Source organism: Brassica rapa, chromosome A10, assembly GCF_000309985.2.
Source record: "Brassica rapa cultivar Chiifu-401-42 chromosome A10, CAAS_Brap_v3.01, whole genome shotgun sequence".
In the NCBI taxonomy this organism is placed as follows: domain Eukaryota; kingdom Viridiplantae; phylum Streptophyta; class Magnoliopsida; order Brassicales; family Brassicaceae; genus Brassica; species Brassica rapa.
In genome coordinates, this window is record NC_024804.2 from 3,123,887 (window position 1) to 3,146,282 (window position 22,396).

The 22,396-nt window shown below is 38.0% G+C and overlaps 6 protein-coding genes across 10 annotated transcripts; 2 read left to right on the forward strand and 4 right to left on the reverse strand.

Moving 5' to 3' along the window:
- Positions 1 to 1,360: 1,360 nt before the first annotated feature.
- LOC103843975 (mitogen-activated protein kinase kinase kinase 18) lies at positions 1,361 to 3,713 on the reverse strand. The gene has a single exon (XM_009120740.3). The coding sequence runs from the start codon at positions 3,466 to 3,468 to the stop codon at positions 2,197 to 2,199; it is 1,272 nt and encodes a 423-aa protein (XP_009118988.2). The 5' UTR covers positions 3,469 to 3,713; the 3' UTR covers positions 1,361 to 2,196.
- Positions 3,714 to 8,049: 4,336 nt separating this feature from the next.
- LOC103844409 lies at positions 8,050 to 11,880 on the reverse strand. Its single transcript, XM_033282232.1, has one exon. It carries the CDS (start codon positions 9,507 to 9,509, stop codon positions 8,061 to 8,063), a length of 1,449 nt encoding a protein of 482 aa, XP_033138123.1. The 5' UTR covers positions 9,510 to 11,880; the 3' UTR covers positions 8,050 to 8,060.
- Positions 11,881 to 11,950: 70 nt separating this feature from the next.
- LOC103843972 (PHD finger-like domain-containing protein 5A) lies at positions 11,951 to 20,002 on the forward strand. 5 transcript variants are annotated; one of them, XM_033282237.1, is made up of 2 exons: positions 11,951 to 12,026; positions 19,434 to 20,002. In XM_033282237.1, the coding sequence occupies exon 2, from the start codon at positions 19,461 to 19,463 to the stop codon at positions 19,791 to 19,793; it is 333 nt and encodes a 110-aa protein (XP_033138128.1). In that variant the 5' UTR covers positions 11,951 to 12,026; positions 19,434 to 19,460; the 3' UTR covers positions 19,794 to 20,002. The 5 variants fall into 5 exon arrangements, with proteins under 5 accessions (XP_033138128.1, XP_033138127.1, XP_033138129.1 ...); XM_033282236.1 differs by having other exon boundaries at positions 11,971 to 12,021; XM_033282238.1 differs by lacking the exon at positions 11,951 to 12,026 and adding an exon at positions 15,419 to 15,556 and having other exon boundaries at positions 19,434 to 19,992.
- On the reverse strand, positions 12,167 to 15,070 carry LOC103843974 (probable protein phosphatase 2C 2). Its single transcript, XM_033282234.1, has 4 exons — positions 14,395 to 15,070; positions 13,777 to 14,121; positions 13,488 to 13,551; positions 12,167 to 12,673 (listed from the first exon to the last, which is right to left on the reverse strand). The coding sequence occupies exons 1-4, from the start codon at positions 14,854 to 14,856 to the stop codon at positions 12,393 to 12,395; spliced, it is 1,152 nt and encodes a 383-aa protein (XP_033138125.1). The 5' UTR covers positions 14,857 to 15,070; the 3' UTR covers positions 12,167 to 12,392.
- On the reverse strand, positions 15,697 to 18,623 carry LOC117128997 (probable protein phosphatase 2C 2). The gene is made up of 4 exons (XM_033282235.1): positions 17,926 to 18,623; positions 17,308 to 17,652; positions 17,018 to 17,081; positions 15,697 to 16,203 (listed from the first exon to the last, which is right to left on the reverse strand). The coding sequence occupies exons 1-4, from the start codon at positions 18,385 to 18,387 to the stop codon at positions 15,923 to 15,925; spliced, it is 1,152 nt and encodes a 383-aa protein (XP_033138126.1). The 5' UTR covers positions 18,388 to 18,623; the 3' UTR covers positions 15,697 to 15,922.
- A 246-nt stretch (positions 20,003 to 20,248) lies between the features above and the next one.
- Positions 20,249 to 22,260, forward strand: LOC103843971 (protein PSY3). Its single transcript, XM_009120736.2, has 2 exons — positions 20,249 to 21,610; positions 21,937 to 22,260. The coding sequence occupies exons 1-2, from the start codon at positions 21,520 to 21,522 to the stop codon at positions 22,068 to 22,070; spliced, it is 225 nt and encodes a 74-aa protein (XP_009118984.1). The 5' UTR covers positions 20,249 to 21,519; the 3' UTR covers positions 22,071 to 22,260.
- Positions 22,261 to 22,396: the final 136 nt, after the last annotated feature.

Here is a 22,396-nt window from a genome sequence, read left to right on the forward strand (position 1 = left end):
TATTTTTGCAATTGACTTTGAAATCTGTTATTTCGGACGACTGAAAGTTAAGTCGTCTACTATTGTTTGGTTAAAAAAAAACTCCAAAAAAGCTAGACGACTTACATTTCAGTCGTCAGAGGTTAGTTTTGCATTTGACTGGATTATTTCAGAAGTTTGACTTTTTGGACGATTTACATTTCAGTCGTCTAGTGAAAATTAAAATAATAATATTTTTTTAAAAGTAGACGACTTACAGTTAAGTCGTCATAGGTTAGTTTTGCAATTGAAAAAAAAAACTTCAAGATTTAATTATATACAGACGACTTATAATTCAATCGTCCACGAGACGACTGAAATGTAAGTCGTCCAGGATTTATGAGGTTTGACCAGAATCTCGGAAAAAAATCCTGGACGACTTACAATTAAGTCGTCTGGTGGACGACTGAATTATAAGTCGTCTGTGTATAATTAAATCTTGAAGTTTTTTTTTTCAATTGCAAAACTAACCTATGACTACTTAATTGTAAGTCGTTTACTTTGAAAAAAATATTATTATTTTAATTTTCACCAGACGACTGAAATGTAAGTCGTCTGGGGAAGTCAAACTTCTGAAATTATCCAGTCAAATGCAAATCTAACCTATGACGACTGAAATGTAAGTCGTCTAGGTTCTTTGGAAATTTTTTTGAAACCAAACAATAGTAGACGACTTAACTTTCAGTCGTCTCAGGTTACAGATTTCAAAGTCAATTGCAAAAATAACATCTGCGTTGACCAGACGACTTCTAGGTAAGTCGTCTACAGCCAGACGACTTCCAGTTAAGTCATCTACAGCCAGACGACTTCCCAAGTAAGTCGTCTGGCGAACAGATCTGGAAAAAAACTCGATGTCATACCTTAAATTGGTGAGATAAGTTCCTTAGCATACATAAGGCTTCTCCAAGCACATAGAATCACAAACGAAAGTCACCCACCCAGAATCGTTAGCTTCTATGACTCTATGAACCATAAAAAATTTAGAATCAAAATCTTGGGTTTTTTAGCTCATTGTGGAGAGAAAGTGAGAGATATGTTGTGTTTAGTTCACAAGAATGGAAAAAGAAGAAGGGTAAATCGATTTTGGGAGCATTAAGAGCTTCAAATTGGTTGTTCATGGTGGTTGTGGTATTGATGACAATGGCAATCTTGTAATTACTTGAAGATGATGAGGGTGAGAGAGTAAAAATGTCATTTTCGAAAAAAAAAAAAAAAAAATTGATGGCATTTTTGTAAATTATATGAATTTGTGGGGTGAATAGGGCAAAACCAATTTTCAAAAAAAAATGGAGGTTAGTTTTGTGTTTGACTTTAAGTTGTAGGTCAATTTTTCAAAAAACCCTTTAATATTTGGGATTTGTCTTGTATTAATCTGAATATTGTGAGTTGTTCCATTAAGTTATTAGCATGATCAATACTTTTTCAGAACAATTAACATGTTTTCAAAAAGGATAAAGTATTTTTATTTATATTATACTGCTGAGTGCTGACAAAAATCAACATAATATTAAAAAAATTATGTAAGCTTTCTCTAAACTTAATTTGGCCACTGCGTCAAATTTTATTTGTTAGAAACAGTTTAGAGTTACAACATTACAAATATGGCATTTTAAAAGCGTAGGTCAAATACTTGTAGTATATTCTTCCAAGATTGTTGGCAATTATTTACCATTTTTGTGTAAATATAGTTAGTTTCTATTTTTGATATTTAGACCTTAGAAACCCTAACATGAATGATGAATCAACGTATCTCCCCTTCTAAAGCACAAAACATATGTCTCTCTTCTCTATCTGCTTATGAACCCACAACAATTCTCATAATGTGTTTTACATTAAAAACTTTTTGGTAGCTCAATCATTATATCAGTTTACCATTTGATCATGCAATTGCATGAGAGATATAAAACTAAAATAACGGTTTAAGTTTCCCTTGCAATAAATTTACGTGTTAAGCAAAACAAAAGGCAAATATTTGGAGCAGAATCTACAAAGTCTGGTCTCAAGTAGAGTGTATAGAGTTATCAAGAAGAGACAACAGAATTTGGAGTAGAATCTACAAAGCCTGGTCTCAGAACACTCACTTTCATGATTTCATCTCACCACGATAAATGATAGTTTCGTCCAAACTAACAAAAAAAAAAAAAACTAAGGCTTGCATTAAAAGACAACACTTCCTTGCTACGATATTGATAACAAGAAGTAATGAGAAGCTTCGGTGGATACACATGTAATTCTAGAATAAACCATACATTCCATTAATAAACGTAAAATCATCACTACTTCATATGGCACCTCCGCCGCCGAGTCCTCGTTTCCCGGTGGTCTATTGGGATACACAGCAACGTCACTCCTCGCCGACTCATCAGCCACGTCATCGTACGGATTCAATGAAGCGTTGTGTTCCGAGTATTCTATCTTTGCCCTTTCCTCTTCTGAAGGGTGGTGACTTCTAACATCCACCCAACCATCCGTTTCCCAATTTGCCCCTCTGGTTGTCGCAATTTTACAGATCCTTGTCATCGCCGCACTCCACTCGCTTCTCTCTACCTCCTCATCTTCTTCATCCGAGTTAACCCAGTCCAGCACATAACGCGGAGATGACTCAGCGCAAGACGAGTCGTGACACTGAGACTCAGACAGAAACGGATGCTGCATAAGCTGGTCGCAACTCCATCGCTGACTTAGGTCTCGCTTCAGACACTTGTCTAAAAAGTCCCGCCCGGTTTCCGACAGCTTCGTCAATGGGAAAATCGGTAACTCATCGGAGAAACCGATTCGACTCAGCGAGTCAACCCCGAGATCTTCCCAAGCGGGTTTGCCAGTGAGCATCTCTATGACCGTGCAGCCAAGAGACCACACGTCGCTCTCCGGCCCTTGGTACTCTCCTCTGATCACCTCCGGAGCCATCCAGAGAGGACTTCCACGTGGCGTAATCTTACACTTAGCCGTCGGTCTGCTAACTCTGATCGCCGATCCAAAATCCGCTAGCTTGACTCCGGAGCTCCGGCTGATGAGTACGTTCCTCGCCTTGACATCGCAGTGAACGAGTCCTTGCGAGTGTACGTGGCGAAGAGCGGAGACGAGACACGCCGCGTAACGCCGTAGGAGAGTCTCGTCGATTCCGTTTTTAGCCGCGTCACCTTCTGGGAGATACTCTAAGTGGAGGTTGCGAAACGACGTCGCTCCTTCTTTCGAGACTCCGTCGCCGAGGAACCGCACTATGTAGGGATGAGGCTTGAGCGAACGGAGAACGGTGATCTCGTTCTCTAGAGACTCTAACTGAGCGGGAAGACACGTGGCGAGATCCACGGACTTCACGGCGAAAACTTCACCGTCTGTTTTATTAATCGCCGTGTTAACTGTACCGAAACAACCTCTTCCAATGCATGTACCACGGATCCAAGAAGATGACATTGAAGAAGAAGTGTGTGTGATGCTCTGTTTCTCCATTGTGTACTTTCATATGTCGTCCTTACGAAACACGAAGCTATTTATATGTGTGTTTTCGAAATTTAAGACAGAAAATGTGAACGTGAAATAAAGTTGCAATTGTTTTTTTTGTTGCTGACATGGACACTCGTCCTTTCGATTTGCAAAGTCTCATCTTTTTACTAATTTCCCACGTGGATATGTCATGTAAAACCCAAGCTCTCGTGTCTATCACTAACATCTTTTTCACAAATTCTACCATGTTCGATGGTCAGGCTTTGGACGATAACGACTAAAATATATATAGGAAAAAATCTAAAAAATTTAATCCATGCAAAATGTTACATTGATCGAACGGTTTTTTTTTTTTTTCTCACTGATGTTTATAAACAAGGTGACAAAGTTTAAGAGGGATGGTTACAAGATAAACCCAAAAAATGCCTCAAACAGGTGAGGAGACAGAAGGATGAACCAACAGTTAAGACCAACTTATCAAACCAGTACAAGATCATTAACTAAAGTGTTCTTAAGCCAAAAAGGGTAACTCCTAGCCACATAAGAATGCAACCGGGCTCCATAAGAAGCACTTTCAGCAATGAGCACTGCACCCAGATTAGTTTTACGAAATTCAGAATGAAACTTCCAACATGGAATTGATGATAACGCCAGATTTATCTCTGAAACTTGAAATGCAAAAGATGGCCATGCTTTAGGTCTTGTAACAGCTCCAATCAAATCTTTTGCTTCAGTGCCAAAGATAACATTAGAGAACTTTAAACTGGACATACTTTCAATAGCCTAAAGTAAGCATTGAAGCTTTGCATCATCAAGACTATCAATCTGAGCAAAAGCATGACGGCTATGAAGTAGAACCTTTCTTTCATGATTTCTTAGTATCCAAGAAACTCCAACAATCTTAGCTTTCTTATCCCAAGAATATGCTAGATTGCATTTAACCCAAGAAAAAGGAGGAGGAATCCAGATTTGATTAGGAAGCTCATTAGGTGAAGGATGACAATTTTCTATTTCAGCATCAACTCTTTGAGCTATAAACCAGAGGTCGGCCTCTTCTTTAATTTTTCCAACAGTCTCCAGGGGAGTAAAACATTTACCCTCAAACAACATAGAGTTTCTTCTTTTCCAAATATGCCATAGTGTCCAAGGAAACCGTTTAGCAATATCTGGAGGCAAGGAAGAAGACTTACTTGTTCTAAGTAGATGATGAAAGTTGGAAAACAGAGACCCCGAGGAGAATTCAGAACAGGGCCTTGGGAAGTTTGAAAGTGCCCAAATTTGACGAGCTACGTCACAAGTAAAGAGGAGGTGATTAATAGACTCGCCTTCTAGTCCGCAAGCTTGGCATCTTTAATCAACTTTCATACCCCTTGATAAGATCCTATCAGCCACTGGAAGAGCTTCTGAAAGGACTTTCCAAAGAAAAGTTTTGATTTTTGGAGAAGTTTTTAAAGACCAAACCTGAGCTTTGAGGATATTAATCGAGGGCAAGGCTTTGGCTTCAGTATGTAACTGACCATTTGTAATCTGATTCTGCAGCCAGTAGCCTGATTTAACTGAATACTCTCCACTTTTATTATATCTCCAAACCCAAAAATCTTCTTTAGACACCACGGGTCTTGTCTTTAGAATAGAAGCTACATCATCAGGATAGAAAAGAGCTTCCAACTTCTCTTTATTCCACCCTCTCCTGGGGTAGTCAATAAGATCACATACACGAAGATCAATATCGATAATTGGATTTTTTATCAGAGGTCTTCGTGTATTTCCATCCTTGATCCATGAATCAGTCCAGACATGAAGAGAAGAACCATTCCCAACCATTTTAGTAATTCCTTTAGTCAAGAGATCACGACCATGAAGAACACTTCTCCAAGCAAAGGAAGGCCTTGATGTAAGAGAAGCAGATAGAAAGTCTTCATTCTCAAAATATTTGCTTTTCATAACCTGAGAATACAGGGAGCTCGGATTTTGCAGAATACGCCAAGCTTGTTTAGCTAATAAAGCCTGATTAAAAACTTCTATATCTCTAAAACCCATCCCCCCTTCTTCCTTTGAGAGACACATATGATCCCAATCAACCCAATGAATCTTTCTTTTATCTTCTGAGGAATTCCACCAAAAATTTGAAATTGCAGATGCTAGAGATTCATAAGTGGTTTTAGGAAGTTTAAAACAAGACATAGCATGAATAGGCATGGCTAAAGCTACTGTCTTGATCAGAATATCTTTTCCACCTTGTGATAGAAGTCTAGCAAACCATCCAGAGAGTCTAGTTTTTAAAGAATCATGGATATACCTGAGCATGTCAACTTTAGATCCTTTAAAACATTCAGGGAGTCCAAGATAAGATCCCATTCCACCTTCTTTTTCAATCCCTAGACTCAGTTTAATCTGTTCTTTCCTTTCAACATCTACCTTACTTCCAAAGGCAATAGATGACTTACTTGGATTTACCATTTGCCCTGTAGCTTCCCCGTACACTCTCAGAATTCTTTTTAATTCGTCAGCCTGAATAGAGTCAGCTTTGCAGATAAACAAACTGTCATCTGCAAATAACAGATGATGGAGAGAAGGACCTGACTCAGAAAACTGAATGCCTGAGATGCGATTCAGGGCAGAGGATCTCTTTAGTAAGTGAATCAAGGCTTCAGTACAGAGAACAAAAAGAAAGGGAGATAAGGGATCTCCCTGTCTTAAACCTCTCTGAGGAACAATGTATCCATGAGGTTTATCATTGATCAAGACTGAATAAGTAACAGTAGTTACACAAACCATGATCCATTGTATCCATTGTTGATGAAACCCAAGAGCTTGAAGCAAGGCTTTTAAAAACTTCCATTCGACCCGATCAAAAGCCTTCGACATATCGGACTTAATAGCCATATACTGAGATGATAATGACGGATGAGTAGATAGACTATGAACCACCTCATGAGCCATTATGATATTATCAGAAATTAATCTCTCTGTCACAAAGGCAGATTGTGTTGGAGATACAATAAGGGGCAGGAGAGGTTTTAATCTGTGTGCTAATATCTTGGCTATTATCTTGTATAGTACAGAGCACAAACTGATGGGTCTAAGATCTGACATAAGAGATGAATTTACCTTCTTAGGAATGAGACAGAGCTGAGTATAGTTCCACTCAGAAGGTAAATACCCTGTGTCAAAGAAGTTGCAGACTTCAGACGTGAGTTGATCTCCAATGACTTCCCAAAACTCTTGAAAAAATAAGCTTGTCATACCATCAGCTCCAGGAGCCTTAGAGGGATTGATAGAGAAAAGGGCTTCTCTAACCTCTGATGAAGAAACTTTTCTAATCAAATCCAAGTTCATCGAGTGAGTAACTCTCGGAGTGAAGTTTTGGAATATGTCAGTGAAGTCAGAAGGATTTGAGGAAGAAAATATCGAGTTGAAAAAATCCACAGCGACCATTCCTTTTGAAGCTTCAGATCTTTGCTCTCTTCCATTAATATCAAATAACATCTCGATACTCTTCTTAGACCGATTAGCTTTGACAGAAGCATGGAAGAATTTAGTATTTTTATCACCTGAATTTGCCCATCTCTCTTTACATTTTTGACTCCAGAAAGATTCTTCATCCTTATAAGCTTTCATTATATCAGATTTGAGAAGATTGAGTAGCTGGAAATTGGGAAAGTCTGAGGACTGTTCTACTTCCAGCTTCGAATGCAGGTCCAGAATCCGAGATTTTGAATTAAGAGAGTTGGTCTTCTTAAGCTTACTCAAGGCTTTGCGGCAAAGGCGAATTTTATCTGATACTGATGCAGCAACCAGAGGACGAGGACTCTTCCAAGCTTGCGAGATAGCAATCTTAATATTCGGCTGATGAAGAAATCTTCTATCAAATTTAAACTGTCCTCTATAAGAATCTTGAGATGCCATCAGACTTACCAAAACCAGTCTATGATCTGAGCCTCTTTTTTCAAGGAAAGCTTGGTTTGACGCAGGAAACAGACGGTTCCATTCAGTATTTCCAAAACAACGATCAAGCCGACATTGTATCCACTTATTGTTTCTCTTACCTCCCCATGTAAGAGCATTCCCTGTGCTTGGTAACTCAGTCATACGACAAGCTCTGATCATATCCGTGAACGGAGTAAAAGTAGCATCATTCCTAATGGGACCTCCACTTTTCTCACCGTTATGAAGAATGTCGTTGAAGTCACCTAACATACACCAACATTCTTGACGAATAACTCCTATTCTTGAAAGACGCTCCCATAATTTAGGACGATTTACATACATGGGATCTCCATAAACACATGACATGTAAAAACTGAAAGAGTCGAACTGAACCCAACAGTCAAAAAGGTTTTTATCCACAAACTTCAACTCAACCTTTACATTTTTCTTACAAAACAGAGCCAAACCACCACTTCTACCAACTGGTTCTACTGTATATACTCTGCTGTAACCTAACCATTCTTGAATATCTACCAAAACATCACGACTATGCATAGTTTCCATCAGAAACAAAATCTCAGGGAAATAAGTAGAACGAATTTCCTTGAGACGAGGAATCACCAAGTCTTGAGACCGTCCCAAGCCTTGGCAATTCCAGCTCATCAGGCTCATAAATCTTTGGGCAGTCCCTCCATTGGGACCGCCTCGTTAAGCTTTCGCTTGATCTTAGAACCTTGCTTGACTTCATCTTCAGCCTTTCTCTTAACAACCATGTTCTTGTAACTGACTTCATTAATCTTTAAAGCTCCTTCAGTAGGTTTTCTTTTACTTTTAGGAGGTCTTCTACGAGCTCTTCCAGGCTTGAAACCAGTTACCGAACGTGATGTACCAGCTTCTCCAATCTCTGCCGAATTAACCGAAGAGAACTCCATGAAAGATCTTGAATCTTCATAGAAATCGTTTGCTGAGCCTTCAGAATAGAAGTATTGAGGAGTAGATATGTCAATCTTGTTTCTCCCAGCTTGAATAGCAGATGCAAGAAGTTTAGTATGATAACCGGGAGTATGATTAGGAATCTCCGATGAAGACTTGTTCTGATACTCAAAAACATGTCCTTTTCCTTTCTCAACTTCAGATGTAATCACCGGAACATTTTCCAGACTGAGAAAAGACTTTTGAGCTACAGGATCACTTCCCAAATCCGCTAGAGAAGCCTTGACTCTGAATTCTCTGATGATTTTCTCGGGACCTGAAGCTGTAAGAAGATACTGCCTCATTCCATCAAGTACTTCTTTGGCAATTCTCTGTCTTCCTGTTGCAGGATTAATCCCAACCTGATTTTCTTCTAAAACCCCAAAGAGAGGATCAGATTCTTTTAAAACCTTGTCTTGAGAATTCTTCAAACCTCTGTTCAAGATGTTACTCTGCTCTGAACTCTTTTCTAGTTGTCGAAGCTTGAAGGGGCATACCGTTTGCTCATGTGTTAAGCGTTGACAGTGAAAACATCTTTTATGAATTCTTTCATACTCATATAAGATTGTAGTTTGCTCACCGCTTGGAAGATTAACCACCTTTGTTTTGCGTAGAGGCTTAGAGACGTCGAAGCGAACCAAGACTCTCTCATAATCATTTAGACGCGGCCTAGAGGGATCAAAGGCGACTATCACAACCTGACCAACTAAATCACCAAGAGCTTCAATAGATTTAGCCGTGTAATGATTGACTGGAATGTTACGAAGACGAACCCAGATGTTAACAAAGTTGAGATAATCAGGTGGAGGTCTTTCTTCCCATCTCTCGATAGCTAAGGTCCAATCGTTGAACGAGTGAACCCCTTTCTCATAAACATCTACCAGATCATGTTCGTGTTTGAAGATGAATTGAAATCTTTCTGGTGATAACGCTATTCCACGAACTCGGTCGTATTTCTGCCACTTACGGGGCATCTCCCGAATCAAATTTGAAATCTTCTGGCAATCGGGATTAAGGATTCTTCCTATCAAACTGATTGAGTTATTTTGACAAGAGCTGTATTGAGGAAGATCAGGAAGGTCGAAAGGTGTATCTTCCTCTTCTAACGACATAGCTAGAAGGGCTTTATCAAGGGCTGAAGACATGGCCGGTTGAAACCGTTGCCGATAATCTTAGCTTTTTCTGGGAAAGGATAAGAACGTTAAAGGAAACCCAGAAGAGAAGTAACGAATATTGATGAAAAAAGATTAAAAGGACCTAAAAAACTTTAGATCGGGAGTGAGGAAAGGTTTGTCCTAATCAAAAGCTCCAATTCTTTTAGAAGTCTAAGACTCTAAAGGATGGAGAGGCTTAGCTCAAAAGAGAGGATTTTTAGAAAGAGAAACTTCTCTCTAAAAACTGTTTTTTACATTGATCGAACGGTTAGTTCATTAGTTGTTTTGAAAATATAGCAAGAAACACAGAAAGGATAATTTAAAATTTAGAAGAAAGATTGCATATGGCACTAAGGACACTTGGAGAAGTTATCGGGATATTTGTAAGAATCAATGCACTTGCCAATACTCCTTAGTCCTTATCCAACAAGAATCAAGTTGCGTTTGATATTTGTCTCTTGATTTTTTACTCCCACAAAAATATATTACTGTAGCACTCTTCACGCCATCGTTTTGGGTTTTATAAATTGAACATTTAAAAATACTATGTAGAGTTATTAGACAAATGACAGGATCACGTTGATCCAATCACTCAGACAAATCGTGGGGAAGACAAATGAGCGCGGTTAAAACGTGCCGATAGATTTGGAACGCTTGAGATCTTTTTCACATTTTTTTGGTTCGTGCAGTGTTATTATTTTGACTCCTACATGATCAGACATGGAATATACGGTAGCCGACGTAGAAATCATTAGCAAGGGATTCATGTATCTAAACCAATGTATAGCCAATCATTAGACAGGTACATAAATATAACTATTTTCGTCACGGTGAGACCACAGTAACATGATATGTATGCAAAGTAGAGGATATCAGGACTAATGTCGAGAATGGTCAAAAGGGAGAAGAGGTTGCCGAAAGGGAGTGGATTTTAAGACGGTGGTCCATTGTGGCATGATTCCATTGGTTGATGATCTCCAGTTGTCTGAACACAGATATTGGGAATTGACGTGCTTGATGAGGCTCCACGCATGGTGAAAGTATTACTAAATTATTTGCCGTTGGGATCATCAAGCACGAGAACTTACTCTTAAACGTTATCCAAAGAAATCACGGAGAGACCAAGTTGGATAGGAAGTTTGAAAATAATAAAGGCTATGGTATTTTTAACTTTTAACTGGAGAGATGGCTGTTAAGAACATTTTTTTTTGGTAGACTGCAGGAGACATTAGTCCCCTACTTTTTATTCAAAACTCAAACAACTACAAGTAAACATGGCGAGGTCTAGAAACCCCGCTCAAGTCCTCCAACAAAATCGGAACAACAACCTCCGGAATAGTCTCAAGATAGTGCAAACCAAATGGTAAAGAGAACGCATAGGTCGCTAATCCATCGGCAAGATGATTAGCCTCCCTATACACATGAGAAAACTTGACTAGCCAGTCTCTTGATATGAAGCCATAGCACAAACGTACTAGGAATGACAGGGGATGAGAATCATGTATCCCTGTCCGTAGAAAATCTACCACACTCGCCGAATCCACCTCCACCTCCAACCTTCTAATGCCACGATCCCACGCAATGCACAAGCCATAATACACTCCTCCACGGGCTTTGGCGAGGAAGTGAGCGGCGTTGACGGAGTACTCGAAGCGGGAGACGCAGCCGAAGGAGAAGAAGCAAGAGGAGTGAGATGGGAATGAGACAGAGTCAGGTTTTGATGCGCCGGAGAAATGTTCAACGCCTTGTTGTTGCAGAAAAGAGACGAGGACGGGGAGAAAACCGGCAAGCTGCAGACGGCAACAGACATCGTTTCCTGTAAACCTTTTTTGTTAATGATTTTTTTTTCCTGTATATTTATTTTGTTTGCGTTCTCCTAGTCGTTTGAATGAATGTTATCAACGAAGGTGAAAAGAAGCTATAAATAGAAGAGAAGTCTCCGAGGCCTATCGGTGACGACGCTTTCTTCTTCAAAGTCAAACGCTACCACCACCATCTTCTTCTTCTTTGACTTTTCAAATCACGAACCCACCGCCACAGTCCACTTGTTCCGCCTTATTTTTAAAAAATGTTGGTCAACTCCATTTTGTTGTTACTCTTCCAGAAAAAAAATAATTTTGGATAACAGAACGGAAAAAAAAAGTCAAGAGAAATAAATTGTGGTTATGAACATAAAATTCATTTGATCACTTCACCTTGATGTCTGGTGGAGGAAGGATGAATATAATGAAACACGTGGTATTATTATTTTTCCATCACACGTGTTACATATTGTGAGGAAAAGTCAAAATAGAAAGAAAGCCCATCTGAAAATAATAAAAGCCGTTTAGAGTGGAGGCCCTATAGACAGAAAGCCTATAATAGTCGGACCGACATGGATACATGGATATTTTATAATATTTCTAGAACCCGACCCGGTTCACACTTTTTGTTCCCGGCGGCCGTCTCTCTCCCTAACTCTTGTGACACCTTCTTCTTCTTCTTCCTCCTCTTCTCCTTCGAAGTCAGGTTAGATTTACGCTTCTTTTATATTTACTTTGGGTTTATGAGATTGGTTATCTGGATTCTTAGTGTTTGTGGTATCGAACAGAACGGAACACTAAGATACTCATGTAAAAGAGAATCCACTTGGACTTAAGATCGTACTAAACTTTCAGACGTTCAGATTTTTTAAGATTAAGTTTCTAGCTGAAGTATGTATTTATCAGCTATATATATAGGGGTATAAACGTTAGAGATATCCTGTGTTACGTAACAATTAAGACTCATGCACATACGGTATGTTAATATACACAGAGTGCCCTAATAACTAATATGACAAATGAAGTTTAAACATTCTTAAGGTGTTCTCTAATCTCTACATATCTCCACTGGTCAGATGAAGCGGCGTAACGGAATCAACATAACACTGATATCGTCCAAGGAGCCTCGTGAAACAGAGAGGTCAACGAGCTTCTTACACGCTAGCAATGGCTTTTGGTTCTGATCGGTTCCCATGCAGAACGGTCGAGCTATATCTACTGTCTCCTGGTTACCAACCTTTTCCCACAGACCGTCTGAAGCTAAGATCAAGAACTCGTGTTGGGGGTTGATACGTAAAGTCTTTGTCTCTGGCTCAGATATCACCCATCTTTTGAGATGCGCATCTCCGATTCCTCTAGACAGGGGCGGAGGCAGTGAAGGAGGTGTGGGGTCAGCTGACCCCACTACTTTTTTAAAAATATTTTTTTTTATTTAAGAAAATTTGTATTGACCCCTTTAAAAATGAAAATTTGACCCCACTAAAAATATAATTTCACAAATATAATCACAAAACATTAAAGATTGAAGATAATTTAAAATTATATAAATAATATGTTTATTTTATTTGTTAAACATTTGATTTATATTAATTTTAGCTTAGATTTCAATAAACACGTTTTTATAATAAGTGTTAGTTACATATTTCAATAACTCCCAAATTGTATTAGGTCCAATAATGAGCGAATTTGAAAAAAAGAGATTTGTACTTCTTTTCTGGACAACGCAAAGAGGAAGAACTCTCATGTTCCCCAAACAATTTTTAGATAATTTTTTTTTGATCGAATAATTTTTAAATAAGTTTTCTATTTTTTTTTGTTATACACTCTCTTCTTTATTTTAGCAAACTAAAAATGATTATGATTCAATGATTATGTAAATTTATCAGTTAACTAATGGATCAGTTTCTGAATCGGCAAAAAAATATCAGCCAATGAAAATCATCAAAAAATAATATTACAATATCGCATCAGTAATGAATTTCTAAAACTTTTATGATTTGTTTTATCAAAATTATTTTAAATTGTAGTAAATAATTATGGTAAACAAGTTTTAAGATATGAATGATCATATAGTATATTTATAGTTTTTCCGTGGTTATAAATTATGTATTTGGAGATAAAAAAATTTGACCCCGGTACAAAAACTTTCTGGCGGCTCCGCCACTGCCTCTAGATACCGCTAAAGATCCTTGGATTCTCCAAACACTGTTAAATGTATCAACATAACCGCCCTGCAAGATTATCATGCTAAAACTCAGAACCAAAAACATACTAAAACGAGGTTGTACTACGTAGGTTGCTATTTTTTCTAAAACCCTAAAAACCAAGAAAAATATAAACTGAATGAAGACTAAATATCAATGCACTACTTAATCATATTCTTGAAAATCAACCATAAGTTTATTGAAAAATGATTTACAAACATTAAATGTTAATATAGAGGTATGAATTATTACCGAGCTTTCAATTCTGTTCCGTTCATCGTCCCTCGAAGGGCGGTGGTCAGAAGTCAGAGCCTCCGCGAATCCTCCAACGCTCAAAACAGCACGGCAGTCACCGGCATTGGACACCACGAGATTCCCATCTTTAATCAGAGCCGTGACGCAGCAAGATCCTCCCTTAACATCTTTCTCCTTGAGAAACTCAGAATCAGTCGTTAGGTAACCACGTTTCACAGCTTCTTCAATATCTGACTCGTTCCTCTCACTACCTCTCTCTCCTAGAATGTTATTACACAAGTTCTTAGCCGCAAACTCAGCCGCTCTTGATCCTCCATGACCATCATAGACTCCAAAAATTGCCTGCAAATCGTAGAACAACATTTGAGATTTAATGACTACTTCTACAATATGAACTTCACATATGATTCATTGGTCATATTAGAATTTTGATAGGGAGCTTTGAATTTGATTCAATGTTCTAAAATCCAAATCTTATTTGGCAAAATAAATTTATTCTAAAATCTAAACTATCTGATTCCCACACAAAAAATGAGATTATATATAATACATATTGGAATATCATTTTTCTAGTAATTATTACAATTTGAAATAATAAAAGAGAACTGAAGTTACCTGTTTGGGATCTCTTTCAAGATTGGTGATGGCAGAGAACCGATCCTCCATAGCTTCTCTCTTTCCTCTCTTGCAGTAAACTGAAAACTCATCACCTTCCCTTTCCACCTCTCCACTTTCTTCCCTTGTCGTCTCTGCATTCACAGAGATAGGTGCTGCAACACCCACGGGAGCCACCGGTATGTCTAGCCTCGTAGGTCGCTTCCTCTTCAGAACGCCTCCCAGCTGGCGGTCAAAGGGACCAGAGTCCGAACCAAACACTGAATTAACCGGCGGTTTAAGAAGACGGAGGCAGAACGGCGAAGTGGGAGACGCAGCCGAAGGAGAAGAAGCAAGAGGAGTGAGATGGGAATGAGACAGAGTCAGGTTTTGATGCGCCGGAGAAATGTTCAACGCCTTGTTGTTGCAGAAAAGAGACGAGGACGGGGAGAAAACCGGCGAGCTGCAGACGGCAACAGACATCCTTTCCTTTAAACCTTTTTTGTTGATGATTTTTTTTTTTCCTGTATATTTATTTTGTTTGCGTTCTCCTAGTCGTTTGAATGAATGTTATCAACGAAGGTGAAAAGAAGCTATAAATAGAAGAGAAGTCTTCGAGGCCTATCGGCGACGACGCTTTCTTCTTCAAAGTCAAACGCTACCACCACCATCTTCTTCTTCTTTGACTTTTCAAATCACGAACCCACCGCCACAGTCCACTTGTTCCGCCTTATTTTTAAAAAATGTTGGTCAACTCCATTTTGTTGTTACTCTTCCAGAAAAAAAATAATTTTGGATAACAGAACGGAAAAAAAAAGTCAAGAGAAATAAATTGTGGTTATGAACATAAAATTCATTTGATCACTTCACCTTGATGTCTGGTGGAGGAAGGATGAATATAATGAAACACGTGGTATTATTATTTTTCCATCACACGTGTTACATATTGTGAGGAAAAGTCAAAATAGAAAGAAAGCCCATCTGAAAATAATAAAAGCCGTTTAGAGTGGAGGCCCTATAGACAGAAAGCCTATAATAGTCGGACCGACATGGATACATGGATATTTTATAATATTTCTAGAACCCGACCCGGTTCACACTTTTTGTTCCCGGCGGCCGTCTCTCTCCCTAACTCTTGTGACACCTTCTTCTTCTTCTTCCTCCTCTTCTCCTTCGAAGTCAGGTTAGATTTACGCTTCTTTTATATTTACTTTGGGTTTATGAGATTGGTTATCTGGATTCTTAGTGTTTGTGGTATCGAACAGAACGGAACACTAAGATACTCATGTAAAAGAGAATCCACTTGGACTTAAGATCGTACTAAACTTTCAGACGTTCAGATTTTTTAAGATTAAGTTTCTAGCTGAAGTATGTATTTATCAGCTATATATATAGGGGTATAAACGTTAGAGATATCCTGTGTTACGTAACAATTAAGACTCATGCACATACGGTATGTTAATATACACAGAGTGCCCTAATAACTAATATGACAAATGAAGTTTAAACATTCTTAAGGTGTTCTCTAATCTCTACATATCTCCACTGGTCAGATGAAGCGGCGTAACGGAATCAACATAACACTGATATCGTCCAAGGAGCCTCGTGAAACAGAGAGGTCAACGAGCTTCTTACACGCTAGCAATGGCTTTTGGTTCTGATCGGTTCCCATGCAGAACGGTCGAGCTATATCTACTGTCTCCTGGTTACCAACCTTTTCCCACAGACCGTCTGAAGCTAAGATCAAGAACTCGTGTTGGGGGTTGATACGTAAAGTCTTTGTCTCTGGCTCAGATATCACCCATCTTTTGAGATGCGCATCTCCGATTCCTCTAGACAGGGGCGGAGGCAGTGAAGGAGGTGTGGGGTCAGCTGACCCCACTACTTTTTTTAAAAATATTTTTTTTTATTTAAGAAAATTTGTATTGACCCCTTTAAAAATGAAAATTTGACCCCACTAAAAATATAATTTCACAAATATAATCACAAAACATTAAAGATTGAAGATAATTTAAAATTATATAAATAATATGTTTATTTTATTTGTTAAACATTTGATTTATATTAATTTTAGCTTAGATTTCAATAAACACGTTTTTATAATAAGTGTTAGTTACATATTTCAATAACTCCCAAATTGTATTAGGTCCAATAATGAGCGAATTTGAAAAAAAGAGATTTGTACTTCTTTTCTGGACAACGCAAAGAGGAAGAACTCTCATGTTCCCCAAACAATTTTTAGATAATTTTTTTTTGATCGAATAATTTTTAAATAAGTTTTCTATTTTTTTTGTTATACACTCTCTTCTTTATTTTAGCAAACTAAAAATGATTATGATTCAATGATTATGTAAATTTATCAGTTAACTAATGGATCAGTTTCTGAATCGGCAAAAAAATATCAGCCAATGAAAATCATCAAAAAATAATATTACAATATCGCATCAGTAATGAATTTCTAAAACTTTTATGATTTGTTTTATCAAAATTATTTTAAATTGTAGTAAATAATTATGGTAAACAAGTTTTAAGATATGAATGATCATATAGTATATTTATAGTTTTTCCGTGGTTATAAATTATGTATTTGGAGATAAAAAAATTTGACCCCGGTACAAAAACTTTCTGGCGGCTCCGCCACTGCCTCTAGATACCGCTAAAGATCCTTGGATTCTCCAAACACTGTTAAATGTATCAACATAACCGCCCTGCAAGATTATCATGCTAAAACTCAGAACCAAAAACATACTAAAACGAGGTTGTACTACGTAGGTTGCTATTTTTTTCTAAAACCCTAAAAACCAAGAAAAATATAAACTGAATGAAGACTAAATATCAATGCACTACTTAATCATATTCTTGAAAATCAACCATAAGTTTATTGAAAAATGATTTACAAACATTAAATGTTAATATAGAGGTATGAATTATTACCGAGCTTTCAATTCTGTTCCGTTCATCGTCCCTCGAAGGGCGGTGGTCAGAAGTCAGAGCCTCCGCGAATCCTCCAACGCTCAAAACAGCACGGCAGTCACCGGCATTGGACACCACGAGATTCCCATCTTTAATCAGAGCCGTGACGCAGCAAGATCCTCCCTTAACATCTTTCTCCTTGAGAAACTCAGAATCAGTCGTTAGGTAACCACGTTTCACAGCTTCTTCAATATCTGACTCGTTCCTCTCACTACCTCTCTCTCCTAGAATGTTATTACACAAGTTCTTAGCCGCAAACTCAGCCGCTCTTGATCCTCCATGACCATCATAGACTCCAAAAATTGCCTGCAAATCGTAGAACAACATTTGAGATTTAATGACTACTTCTACAATATGAACTTCACATATGATTCATTGGTCATATTAGAATTTTGATAGGGAGCTTTGAATTTGATTCAATGTTCTAAAATCCAAATCTTATTTGGCAAAATAAATTTATTCTAAAATCTAAACTATCTGATTCCCACACAAAAAATGAGATTATATATAATACATATTGGAATATCATTTTTCTAGTAATTATTACAATTTGAAATAATAAAAGAGAACTGAAGTTACCTGTTTGGGATCTCTTTCAAGATTGGTGATGGCAGAGAACCGATCCTCCATAGCTTCTCTCTTTCCTCTCTTGCAGTAAACTGAAAACTCATCACCTTCCCTTTCCACCTCTCCACTTTCTTCCCTTGTCGTCTCTGCATTCACAGAGATAGGTGCTGCAACACCCACGGGAGCCACCGGTATGTCTAGCCTCGTAGGTCGCTTCCTCTTCAGAACGCCTCCCAGCTGGCGGTCAAAGGGACCAGAGTCCGAACCAAACACTGAATTAACCGGCGGTTTAAGAAGACGGAGGCAGAACGGCGAAGTGGGAGACGCAGCCGAAGGAGAAGAAGCAAGAGGAGTGAGATGGGAATGAGACAGAGTCAGGTTTTGATGCGCCGGAGAAATGTTCAACGCCTTGTTGTTGCAGAAAAGAGACGAGGACGGGGAGAAAACCGGCGAGCTGCAGACGGCAACAGACATCCTTTCCTTTAAACCTTTTTTGTTGATGATTTTTTTTTTTCCTGTATATTTATTTTGTTTGCGTTCTCCTAGTCGTTTGAATGAATGTTATCAACGAAGGTGAAAAGAAGCTATAAATAGAAGAGAAGTCTTCGAGGCCTATCGGCGACGACGCTTTCTTCTTCAAAGTCAAACGCTACCACCACCATCTTCTTCTTCTTTGACTTTTCAAATCACGAACCCACCGCCACAGTCCACTTGTTCCGCCTTATTTTTAAAAAATGTTGGTCAACTCCACTTTGTTGTTACTCTTCCAGAAAAAAAAAATTGGATAACAAAACGGAAAAAAAAAGGTCAAGAGAAATAAATTGTGGTTATGAACAAAAAAATCATTTGATCACTTGACCTTGATGTGTGGTGGAGGGAGGAGAAATATAATGAAACACGTGGTATTATTATTTTTTTCATGACACGTGTTACATATTGTGAGGAAAAGTCAAAATAGAAAGAAAGCCCATCTGAAAATAATAAAAGCCGTTTAGAGTGAAGGCCCTATAGACAGAAAGCCCATAATAGTCGGACCGACATGGATACATGGATATTTAAAAATATTTCTAGAACCCGACCCGGTTCACACTTTTTATTCCCGGCGGCCGTCTCTCTGCCGCTCATATCGTCGCTCGGAGATCCTGGATCGCATAGTTTCCTAACTCGTGTGACACCTTCTTCCTCTTCTCCTTCAAAGTCAGGTTACATTCACTTTGTTTTTATATTTACTTTGGGTTTATGAGATTGGTTATCTGGATTCTTAGTGTTTGTGGTATCGAACACACGTTCCATTGCTTCCCGGCGCGAAGATTTTAACTTAAATCGATTTATGTGTTCGATTCAGCGATTGTTTTTTTATTGCTTGCTTCGCCTTTGTTCGGTCTGCAATGGATTTCAATTTTTTTTTCGAATAGAACTACTGACTGCCAAGTGTTCGTTGAAATTCCTCTGAGAAGTGGAATTGCTATGTCTTTTAACGGTTACTTACGACTATGTTCATCTGTTTCTTTTTCTAGCAGGTCCCAAAGAGCCTTGTTTCAGCAGCCATGGCTAAGCATCATCCTGATTTGATCATGTGCCGGAAACAACCTGGCATTGCTATTGGGCGATTGTGCGAGAAATGCGATGGCAAATGCGTCGTCTGCGATTCCTACGTGCGCCCGTGTACGCTGGTTCGGATTTGCGATGAATGCAACTATGGTTCGTTTCAAGGACGGTGTGTCATATGCGGAGGTGTTGGGATCTCAGATGCTTACTACTGCAAAGAGTGTACGCAACAGGAGAAAGATAGAGATGGTTGTCCCAAGATTGTCAATCTCGGGAGTGCGAAGACTGATCTGTTCTATGAACGTAAGAAATATGGATTCAAGAAACGATGACAAGTGTCTGTACTCGTCTTTGTTTAGGCATGAACTCAAAGAAAAGACAAATGTTTGTTGTTACTCTTGTGCCTTATTGATTAGCTGGACGTGCTATCTTTGTTATGGTTGGTTAATGTTTAGAATGTGATTGTTCCTCTATCTGCAACTCTACAACATCCTCTTGTTCGAGTAATTCGATCCTCTGACTGAACATGTATGCAAGAGCCGTTCTTTTGTCGTCCGATATGATTCAGTTGGTGGCTCAGGCAGTTTAGAATCTAGAGAAGTAAAGTACCTCTGAATGTTGGACATGTTCATAAAAATGTATCGAACATCTAGCAGGCAGTTTTGAAGTAAAATCAACTCACATGTTTAAGATTTAAACAAATAACTAGAAACAGAAAGGAACCAGAATTGCCGGTGCATTTTCTTGGGCCGCCTTTGCTTAAGATGGTGGTATATAAGTATAACTATCTTGTATATGGGATTTGCTAGACAACTAATGTGCGCCAGCATGCATGTGTATATATCATCCCATGATCCCATTTATCATCACTTCTTGTTAAAGATCATATCCATCATCACGAACGTATCAATGATGGCTAACCACTGTTAACGTATTACATGGTATGAATAAGTATCCAAATTTTCCATACATTTCAGATATAAGTAGTCCAACTTTTGGTTGAGAATTCCCCATTTTATAAAGGAAAAAGTCAAAAGATAGAGGCAGATAGATAGATAGATAAACCTCTTCATCCCGAAATATAAAATTACGTCTTTTTCGCTGTACGATAACTATTGTTAATGTCAACTTAAAGCGTAAAAGATTACGCAATATTTCTAAGGCTCTGACGTCGACCAAAAAGGATATCAACTATTACGTTAAAAACCCCACATGATGGTCAGAAATTTTCCTTTTAAAAAGTGAGAAAACCCCAAAATCCTTTTTTGGCCAAACAATCTGACGTTGACATGTTTTGAAACGGACGGTGCCTGTAAGTCAACGCCCCATGCAACACATGTTCGCCTCGCTTCTGTGCTAACTGTGGAATCCACGATTTGTCTGAAATTGTCAACTCATACATCCACTAAGACGATGCCATATGGTAAGCATCAGCTGCTGTTTGGACATCCGTAACAGGTTCTGTGTTTTCGATCTTTGATTTTATTGCTACATTAATTCATTAATATCTTGTATTTAATCGAGGTTTATCTTCTCAAAGTGATAAGTCAAAATGAAAATTAGATACTGTATGGAACCATTAAGATACAAGCGTCATTTTCATATTTTGGTTAAAAAATTACGCTGTGTATTAATGGATAAGCATACATTCAATCAAAACATACATGCGAACTAAGTTTGTTTTTTTTTTGGCTAAAATCATGCGAAATAATTTGTAGTACAAGTAGATAGATTGGCATCAAAATATTCCAAGGACATGCCTTTTTAGGCCTCTATACATACCAATCTTTGATCAAAATGTTTTCAAGTTTGTTGTGCCCTAAAACATCAGAGCCCTAATATACCTTTTAAAGTTGACATTTCAAAATGAGATTGTAGAGTTTTTTACGTACATAGATTATAATATTCGGGGTGTGTAGCACTACCTTATTTTAAAGTAGTGTGAAAGCTAATAAAACATTTTGCGTTTATAAAAGGAGAGGGTGACGAGAGGTATAGTTGAATAGAGGGCAGAGAGAGAGAGAGAGATACAAATATAAGAAGGAAAATTTAGAGAGGATGGGTTATAGTACCGCAATTCGGCTATGTTTATGCATCTTCTTTGCACTTTCGATTGTCTCTTCGGCTCGACTCAGTTTATCATTTCCAGGTAACTAGAACAATCTAGCTCATCATCGATCCCATCCACATACTATAAAAAGGAAGAACATAGAGTTGTATCTTTTCATATCCATAATCGTATATGGATTGCCCAGTCTCCTCAGCTATAATTATCAAGCAGAATTTTAATAAAACATGGTTTAGATCTATCTCGTATAAAGTCAAGTAGCTGATTATACATGCGTGCCTAAGGAGATAGCTAGTCTTTCGTATTATTTTATTCAACCGTGGTTTTAGCTTCCGTGATTATTTAATTTCTGGATTGGTGATAAGTTTTAGATTCTTAATATATATTTTAAATTGCATGCATAACAGAAAATGAAAAGATGGTGGTGAGAGGTAGATCATTGATGATGGTGCACACCAATGACTACGATGAGCCATCGGCCAACGGTAGACACAACCCACCTGGTGGGAGGCGTGGAGGAGGTAGGAGAGGGGGAAGATAAACATAACAAAATGTTTTCTTACTATGAAGAGAAAAATAACAAGATTATATATGTTTTAGAGATATATATATATTTACATAATTATATATTTCAATCTTACTCCTTTTCTCTCAGCATTTCATGTATTTATATACTGAGAAATAAAACCTTTTGCAAATAATATGTACTGATAAATTAATAAACATGTATGGCAGATTTTGTGGCTGTTGTTTCCTGTTAGTTTAACAGGACTTTTTTTGTATGAAATTTCATCAATATAGATGTGTCTTTGTGAGAATAACATTATTTATAGATACATATGATAATTTTTTTTATCTAAATCGGAT

Coding starts and splice junctions, on each gene's coding strand:
- LOC103843975 (XM_009120740.3), bottom strand. CDS start 3,468: ATGGAGAAACAGAGCATCACACACACTTCTTCTTCAATGTCATCTTCT.
- LOC103844409 (XM_033282232.1), bottom strand. CDS start 9,509: ATGTCTTCAGCCCTTGATAAAGCCCTTCTAGCTATGTCGTTAGAAGAG.
- LOC103843974 (XM_033282234.1), bottom strand. CDS start 14,856: ATGTCTGTTGCCGTCTGCAGCTCGCCGGTTTTCTCCCCGTCCTCGTCT. Junction 14,122..14,394: donor TTGAAAGAGATCCCAAACAG/GTAACTTCAGTT, acceptor TACGATTTGCAG/GCAATTTTTGGAGTCTATGA. Junction 12,674..13,487: donor ATCTTTAGCGGTATCTAGAG/GCAGTGGCGGAG, acceptor CCCTGTCTAGAG/GAATCGGAGATGCGCATCTC.
- LOC117128997 (XM_033282235.1), bottom strand. CDS start 18,387: ATGTCTGTTGCCGTCTGCAGCTCGCCGGTTTTCTCCCCGTCCTCGTCT. Junction 17,653..17,925: donor TTGAAAGAGATCCCAAACAG/GTAACTTCAGTT, acceptor TACGATTTGCAG/GCAATTTTTGGAGTCTATGA. Junction 16,204..17,017: donor ATCTTTAGCGGTATCTAGAG/GCAGTGGCGGAG, acceptor CCCTGTCTAGAG/GAATCGGAGATGCGCATCTC.
- LOC103843972 (XM_033282237.1), top strand. CDS start 19,461: ATGGCTAAGCATCATCCTGATTTGATCATGTGCCGGAAACAACCTGGC.
- LOC103843971 (XM_009120736.2), top strand. CDS start 21,520: ATGGGTTATAGTACCGCAATTCGGCTATGTTTATGCATCTTCTTTGCA. Junction 21,611..21,936: donor ACTCAGTTTATCATTTCCAG/GTAACTAGAACA, acceptor CATGCATAACAG/AAAATGAAAAGATGGTGGTG.